Raw genomic sequence first — 8,689 nt, 5'->3', positions numbered from 1 at the left:
CCGAGCTTGCCCTAAAGACAGTTTTCCTCTACCCGGAATAGACTAGCTGGTGGATCTAACGGCCAGGCATAACAGGCTCAGTTTCTTGGTTGCCTACCGCGGTTATCATCAGATTGCCATGCACGACCCCGACTGTGAGATTACCTCTTTCACCATTCCAAGGGGACTCTTCTGCTATCGAGTCATGCCTTTTGGTTTGAAGAACGCCGAGGCAACTTTCCAAAGGATGGTGACCAAAATGTTGGCCCCTCTGCTAGGCCAGACGATGGAGGATTATATCGATGACATGGTGGTCAAAAGCAAGCATCAGGCAGACCACTTATCCGACCGAGCCGGGATGTTCGCCATTCTCAAACAGCACAAGCTACGCCTGAATGCGTCAAAGTGTGCCTGCGGCGTGGGATCCGAGAAATTCTTGGGTTTCCTAGTCACAAATCGAGGCATCGAGGCGGACCCCACACAAATCAAAGCCATAAGAATTGAAGCAGCCCAACTCGGTGAAGGACGTGCAGCATCTGGCCGGAATGGCCGCCGCGCTTAACCGATTAATAAGCCGGTCATCAAATCGCTGCCGCCTTTTCTTTCGAGCCTTGAAATCCAAGTTTTCATGGAACGAGGAATGTGACAGGGCTTTGGTCGAGCTCAAGGCCTATTTGTCTGTTGTTCCATTATTGGTGACACCCAAGCCAGGCGAAGAACTCTACCTCTATTTGGCAGTTTCACAGCATGCAGCTAGCGCGGTGCTTGTCTGGTCAGAAGGTATCCAGCATTTGCCTATCTTTTATGTGAGCAAAACCTTGCTACCGAAAGAGTCGAGGTATTTGCCGCTGGAAAAACTTGCTTTGGCATTGATGATGGCCTCCAGGAAATTGGCGCACTACTTTCACGCTCACACAATCATTGTTTTGACCGAATTCCCTCTCAAAGCCTTGTTCGAGCGGGCGGATTTCTCCGGTCGAATCCTGAAGTTGGCGGTCGAATTGGGTCAGTTCGACGTCAAATTTTAACCCCGAAGGGTCATAAAAGCACAAGCATTGGCCGATTTCGTTGCTGAATTCTCACCTGGAATTCACCAAGTATGCTCGGTGGATCTCAGCGTGGTAGCCGAGGAAGTGAATGAAGGCTCAACGGAAATTGCACAACAGGGTGATGGTGGCGACGCGGAACTTGCGCGCTTGACCATAGCACATTTTGTCGGAATAGTAGAGCAGCCCGGCAATGCGGCGACATACTCGGGCATAACAGACCCACCTGTTAGGTCCAGTACCACATCGCCGAGGGGGGATGAAATAGAACCGAACACCAGCAAACTTGAAACCGAACAGCCGAGTACCCGTGATCCCATTAACCTTCAAGCCTCCCAGGACCCCTCAGAGTTTTGGAAACTATTCGTCGGTGAAATGTGGAAACTTTTTGTAGATGGAGCCTCAAATTGTCATGACGCCGGGCTGGGCATAGTTTTAATCTCGCCCGATGGTCTGACCATAGAGCACTCTATCACCCTCGGATTCCCTGCGTCAAACAACGAGGCTGAGTACGAGGCGATATTGGCCGGGCTTAAGAGCGCGCTTCAGTTGCGTGCATCCGAGCTGATGGTTTATAGTGACTCCCAACTTGTTGTCAACCAAGTGTCCGGGGTCTACGAAGCCAAAGACGACAGAATGGCCAAGTATCAAGCTCTCGTAAGAGAACACATCAAGCGATTCCAGGCAATAAGGGTTCAACAAATTGGTAGGGAAGATAATGACCGAGCGGATGAATTAGCCGGTCTTGCTTCCATGGTCAACAGAAAATCCCCAAACCCTCTCCTGATTGAGTTTCTTCCAAGGCCTAGTATCGAGGAACCCGAGCAAACAGAAGTACTTTGCACCGAGCTTGGCCTTTCTTTGATGGACCCTATTATCCTCTTCCTGAAAGAACGGACCCTTCCAGCCGATAAAAAGGAAGCACATAAAGTCCGGGTGAAGTCAGAGTGGTTTTGGCTCTCTCCATCTGGCGCTTTATACAAGAAGTCACACACCGGTCCTTACCTGAAGTGTGTACACCCAAACAACGTGGAAGCTTTCCTGTATGAAATTCATGAAGGCATATGCGGAAGTCACAACCTTGGAAGATCTTTGGCCTATCTCGCTATCTCGCAAGGATATTGGTGGCCATGCATGCAAGCGGACGCTCAAAAGTATGTTAGAAAATGTGAGAAGTGCCAGAAGTTCGCCCACCAAATTCACCAGCCGGCCAGAGAACTTCTTCCCCTCACAAGCCCTTGGCCTTTTGCGATGTGGGGGCTAGACATAGTGGGACCACTCCCAATGGCGTCGGGCAACCGGAAGTTCTTCATTGCAGGTACGGACTACTTCACCAAATGGGTTGAAGTTGAGCCCTTAGCGACTATCAGGGAGAAAGACGTCAAACGGTTTGTCTGGCAGAATGTGGTAACACGATTTGGCATTCCCAAGATTCTGATTTCCGATAATGGCACCCAATTTGACAGCCGTTTATTCAGAGGATTTTGTGAGGAATTGAATATTGAATTCTACAACTCCACCTCGGCTTACCCGCAGTTCAACGACCAAGCCGAGGCATCAAACAAGACCATGTTTGATGGATTGAAGAAAAGACTAGAGAAAGCCAAAGGAAAATGGGCCGAGGAACTCCCAAGTGTCCTTTGGGCATATCAGACGACCCCGAGGCAATCTACTGGGTAAACTCCTTTTGCCCTGGCATACGGCATGGAGGCGGTCATCCCATTGGAAATCGACATGCCCACCATTCGCAGTGAAAATTTTGAGCATGAGTTGAACTCTGAAGCAGTCGCCTTGGAATTGAACCTGGCTGATGAGCGCCGTGAAAAAGCTTTGATCCACGTGGCCGCATACCAACAAGAGCTGTCCAGAAAATACAACAAAATGGTGCACCCCAAACCGTTCAAATTCGGGGATTGGGTTTTAAGAAAGGTGATGGGTAACACACTGGTACCAGGCGAAGGCAAGCTAGGGGCAAACTGGGAAGGACCTTACAGAATAACCGGTCTGGCGGGCAAGGGGGCATACCACTTGGAAGATTTGGAAGGAAAAGGCATACCCTGACCATGGAATGCGGCCAACCTCAAACTGTACTATTTTTAGTATTTGACGTTCTTATGTAATTTTTTGTGTGGAAGGACTTACTCTCCCTGTACTTTTAAATGTAATACTCTTTTTGTCAATATAATAGAAATGACTTATCTTCGCTGAAGTTTTACTCCAGTTGAATGAGTTGATGATTTACTCAACTTTGTGGTCTCAACCGAAATCTTTTACTCCGGTTGAATGAGTTGATGATTTACTCAACTTTGTGGTCTCAACCGAAATCTTTTACTTCGGTTGAATGAGTTGATGATTTACTCTACTCTTTGGTTTCAACCGAGATACTTTACTCCAATCAAATGAGTTGATAATTTACTTAACTTCGTGGTTTCAACCGAGATGTTTTACTCCTGTTGAATGAGTTGATGATTTACTCTACTCTTTGGTTTCAACCGAGATGTTTTACTCGGTTGAATGAGTTGATGATTTACACAACTCCGTGGTTTCAATCGAGATGCTTTACTCCGGTTGAATGAGTTGATGATTTACTCAACTCCGTGGTTTCAACCGAGATGTTTTACTGCGGTTGAATGAGTTGATGATTTACTCTACTATTTGGTTTCAATCGAGGTGATTTGCTCCGGTTGAATGAGTTGATGATTTATTGAACTCCGTGGTTTCAATCGAGATGTTTTACTCCAGTTGAATAAGTTGATGATTTACTCAACTGTGGTTTCAACCGAGATGTTTTACTCCGGTTGAATGAGTTGATGGTTTACTCAACTCTTTGGTTTCAACTGAGATGTTTTACTTCGGTTGAATGAGTTGATGATTTACTCAACTCTGTGATTTCAACCGAGATGTTTTACTCCGGTTGAATGAGTTGATGATTTACTCAACTTTGTGGTTTCAACTGAGATGTTTTACTCTAGTTGAATGAGTTGATTTACTCAGGCTTTAGCCGAGATGCTTTGTCCCGGCTAAATTGGTCGGTGATTTGTCCAACTCAAAAGATTTAGCTGAGGTGATTTACCCCGGCTAAAGCAGTTAACATTTTGTTTAAAAGTTCATGCTGAGTTGATGAAACACAGTCCAACAAGCAGTGCAACAGTTAGCAAAATCAAAACTTTTCATTGATGTGAAACTGAATTACATAAGGTGTGGCAAGCAGCCCAGTTGAATGAGTTGATGATTTACTCAACTCTTTGGTTTCAACCGAGATGTTTTACTCCAGTTGAATGAGTTGATTTATTCAAGCTTTAACCGAGATGCTTTGTCCCGGCTAAATTGGTCGGTGATTTGTCCAACTCAAAAGATTTAGCCAAGGTGATTTACCCCGGCTAAAGTAGTTGACGTTTTGTTTAAAAGTTCCTGCCGAGTTGATGAAACACAGTCCAACAAGCAGTGCAACAATTAGCGAAATCAAAACTTTTCATTGATGTGAAACTGAATTACATAAGGTGTGGTAGGCAGCCCGGTTACATTCTTAAAAAAGAAATAAAAGAAAACTAAACTAAGGGGAAGAGGTCAGCAAAGTCATCCCTGATTGCAATTGCCTCTAGGTTGACCGTGGTTATGGTTTCTTGGACGCCGGTCTCCACCTGGTCGGCCTGCTTTGCGCGGTTTTCTCCCTCGGCATTTTCCTCGGCTTCGTTCCCATCTTCTTCCTCGCCCTCAGCCTGCAATGCACTGAAGACATCGTTGGCGTATGGCACCATGTACATCGGCAGAAAGGCAACTGGGGGAGAGGCAAACACGTCGATTCCAGATCCTTGACAGAGCTGTTCGCAAGCAGCCTTCCAATCGGACTTGAAGAATATGTCCTTGGTGGCCTCGACCTGCTTGGTGTAGCTTTCTTCGACCTCCTTGAAACCTTCATTGTTGGCCGCATCCACCTCATCCTTCATTGATTGTTTCAACGCTTCCAGCTCGGCTCGGAGAGCATCCGATTCGTTCTCAGCGGCTCTAAGTTAACCGAGCAATTTGGAGTTGTCTGTGTTGGCAATTTCCAAAGAGGCATTTGACCGTCCTAGCTCGGTCTGCAGATACTCAACTTGGCTGGTAGCGTCAGTCGCTTTCTGTCGGAGTCTATGGATCCGCTCCATCACCAGATGTTGTTTCTGGATGGCCTGCAAGAAGAGAGTTTGATTAGAGAAAGGAAACTGAGCAAACACTTGGAAAAATTTGAGTAAAGCTTTCAAAATTCTTACCCGGATCATAGACTTGACCGAGGACTTCACGAGCCGAGTGTCGGGCACGTGGTCGCTGCCGGTCACATCGCTCGGTAGGAGCACGGCTTTTGTTAGGTCGAAGGCGAGGAGGTGTTCTTTATCTCTTTTGACCGAAGCACTGGCCGAGATCTCTTTTCCCCAGTGCTTCAATTGAGGCTTCCAGGGAGGTGTTGGCTCAGTTGTGACCGCTGGTTGCTCGGTATTCAGCTCCGCAACGAGCTCGGCTGAGGGATCGGCAACGCAAGGCTTTTTCTCGGCGCGGCGACTTTCCTTGCTTGTTTGCACCGCGACAGTTGACGCCAACGCAACCACGCCCCGCTTGATTGACCGGCAGCAGCTGCGCAGCATGGGATGCTCGGCAGCTCGATGGATGTGGCAGTGATGAGATTTTTGATGCGGCTTCGTTTGGTCATCTCCTCTACTTCAGTCTGCCGGATTAGGGGCCCATCCGGTAATGTTGGATCGGGTGGTGGAGATAGTGCTCAGAGGAAGTCTGTTACTTTACTTCGGCGAGGAGTGGAGTATCTGTAGGTCGGTACGTAGCCGAGAAGTTCGTGGCAATCCCGGTCGCGGTATCGCAGTACGGTTCTGATGGCTGATTCGTTGGGATTATGGTAGTTAGCTTGCAAAGCTTCGATGGCTGCAAAGAGGAAAAGAAGAAAAGGCATTAGTACAGAATAGTGAAGGAAAATAATTTGACTGAGTAGCGTGCACGGCTTACATGTCGAACCGAAGTTCTTGCTGATGTACTAGCCGGGCACGTCGGCTGTTTCATAGTTTCCAGACACCCAGAAAAGTCGTCGTCGTGCATATCTTTGTCTGGGGTGCCGGTTACTATCTTCTCCTTGCCCGGTCTGATCTTGAGGTAGTAGTTTAGTCCATTGCCTGTATGCCTGAGGGTGTACTGGCGAAGTATCTCGGCTAAACCTAGGCTGACTCCTAGCCGGTTGTTCAGTTCGGCTATTTCGTTAATTATTCTATAAGTGTTGCTTGAGACTTGCAAAGGTGCTAGCCCGGTGCGCCTCAAGAACTCGCACATGAGGGGATTGACCGGGAAGTGGAGGCCGCCTTCGATAATGGAAAGTACAGTGAAAGGGCACTGGTCTAGTCTGCCCCAAGGGGTTGTGTCCTCGGCACCGAGCTTGAGATGTACGTCGGTGAGGATACCGTATTCTTCCCGGAACATGGCTAATGCGACCGGCTTGTTAACCAGGAAGCGGTAGCGCCCCATGTGTAGCCGGCTGGTTTTGGCCCGGCTATGTTAGTTTGGCAAAAACTCTCGTTTGATGGTTGCTCGGTCTTTGAGAGCCTCAGTGTTGGTGCACGGTCCCCTTGGACTCTGCAGTAAAAGGAGTGTAAGTGTAAGTAAGAGCGCAGTCGCGCAAAACGAGCTTGACTTTAGCTCGGTCATATGGTGTGCCAGTCTATCTCGGTCACAGAGGTAAACCAGAAGCTTGGTCGCCCAAGCGGACCAGATTTTAGCCCGATCGAGTGGTCCAGCACTCCGTTACCTCGGTTTCTACACGAGTTTCGTAAACTCATGACTTGCTCAGTTTCGGTGTTTTTTTGGGATCAAAAGAAGACCTGGAGCCCGGTCCGCCCCAGATCTTCGTGTGTTCATCACTGAAGTTGATAAACAGTAACGAGAGCAGGGGCAGAAAAGGATTTTGGGGAGCTATATCCTAAAACCTATAGTTTTTGTGCCCTAAAATGAGAAATACCAAATGAAAAAGCAATGAAGAGATTCGAAGAACTTACTAGAATGAGGCAAATGTCAAATCTTCGAGCACAAACGCAGTCAAGAGCTGGAATGATGCTGGGTAGTAGGGAGGGCACGACAGCCTTGGTTCGTCTGGAACAAAGGTGAAACAGTAAGAAGAAAATGAAATGGAGATGTGGCGTGTTTAAAGGAGAAAAGAACCGCCAAAATTTTAAATGTGAAGAGACGTCTGGGTTGGCTGCTCGAGGCCAATAAATGATCGACGCGTGTCCCTATTGACGGCGGCGTCAGTATTGAAGAGACAGGATGGTGAGTTGAGGCGTTGATCGAGCAAATCAAGAAACTGACCGTATCGATTAGCGCGGTTGACGTCTTGCAAACTAAGAACCAAGGCAGAGTCTACCCCGGTCGGATCATGTAATCCCAGTCACGCTTGCGCAGATGGAATTAAGGGACGATTGAGAGGGAGATTTATAATCTGGCTTTGGGCCGTGGTAGAAGCCGGACAGGATATGGCCGAGCATGATTGGGCCGAGCTAACTTGGGCCTGTTCAGAGTGGGTTTTACTCGGTTGAGGCTCAGGCCCCCTGTTTAGGCCGAGCTAACTGGGGCTTCCTTGGAGTTGGTCTTGCTCGGTCGAGGCCCAGGTTTCAGGTCCAGGTCCCCTGTTTGGACCGAGCTTACTTGGCCGAGATGATCGCTTGCTAACCCGGGTTCCATGGTTCACACGTGTAGCTCAGCGGAGAAGGCCTTCTACTCACTGGTTCGACCTATCTTGAACTCGGCTCTGCCGGGATGCTACTGAGCTCAGCTGTTATAGAGCTCGGCGAGTGGAGCACTCGGACTCATTACACAACACGGTCGTGGAAGGCCGAGAAGGATGCCATCGGGCTGTCGAGTTCCCCCTAATGTTGTCTGGTGGTTTGGTTAGGTGGTATTCGCTGGATTTGTGCTGACAGATGGGAGAGCAGCTCCGCGTGTCAAGAGACTAATGGGTGCAGAGTTGAGCGCAGAAAGTATATAAGCATGACTGCGCCCCCCCATGCGGAGGATGGAACATCATTTGGTAAGAAACACTCATTGTGCTATATCTCTCTCCTCCTCAATCTCCCTGAGAGTGTGCTAACTTGACCGTCGGAGGGGTTTTCCGGCAACACACCGCTGGGCAGCTCACCGCCGTTGTGTTCTCAGGTTGATCGGATAGACAAGGAGCTTGGACGAAAGGAGTACGGACGGGGACGGAAATTTCCTCCCCGTACAATAGATATTTTCATTTACTTAATTCCGTTATCAAATAGAAATTTGATATTAATATATTTAAAAATATTTGTATTCAAATTTTCTAATTCACACCAATAAGGGAAGCATCCCTACATTATGGAAGAGAAGTTGTAAGTATGAGTTAAATAGTAATAAATTTATCAATTCAGTAACAAATTTGTAATATTTTTTATAAATAAAATAAGTTAATTTATAATAGAAGTCTCCAAAGATATAAATTTATTTTCTATTGTGTTTTTATTATTCTTTCTAAGAACATCCTCATCAAACTCGGTAAAGTCATTATCTAGTTAAACTAGTTTTATAAACTTCAAAAAATCAGGCCCATCAATCTCGCTGCAAGCGCGTCAAGATTTAGAGTGCTACAATATCTCGCTATAACAAGCGAGGTA

General features: G+C 47.3%; 1 protein-coding gene across 1 annotated transcript; it reads left to right on the top strand.

Moving 5' to 3' along the window:
• Positions 1-524: 524 nt before the first annotated feature.
• On the top strand, positions 525-3,219 carry LOC145793486 (uncharacterized). The gene is made up of 3 exons (XM_082876324.1): positions 525-817; positions 1,097-1,859; positions 3,214-3,219. Exons 1-3 carry the CDS (start codon positions 525-527, stop codon positions 3,217-3,219), a joined length of 1,062 nt encoding a protein of 353 aa, XP_082732450.1.
• The last annotated feature ends 5,470 nt before the right edge of the window (positions 3,220-8,689 follow it).

The sequence above is a fragment of the Camellia sinensis genome, chromosome 6 (genome assembly GCF_055761805.1).
Source record: "Camellia sinensis isolate YWXY chromosome 6, ASM5576180v1, whole genome shotgun sequence".
Taxonomy (NCBI): domain Eukaryota; kingdom Viridiplantae; phylum Streptophyta; class Magnoliopsida; order Ericales; family Theaceae; genus Camellia; species Camellia sinensis.
This window is presented reverse-complemented; position numbering and strand designations above follow the sequence as displayed.

What these genes read in the sequence shown, in the direction of transcription:
- LOC145793486 (XM_082876324.1), top strand. Translation starts at nt 525, where the DNA reads ATGGCCGCCGCGCTTAACCGATTAATAAGCCGGTCATCAAATCGCTGC. An exon ending in TTGCTACCGAAAGAGTCGAG is followed by an intron (nt 818 to 1,096) that starts GTATTTGCCGCT and finishes GGTGGATCTCAG; the next exon opens with CGTGGTAGCCGAGGAAGTGA.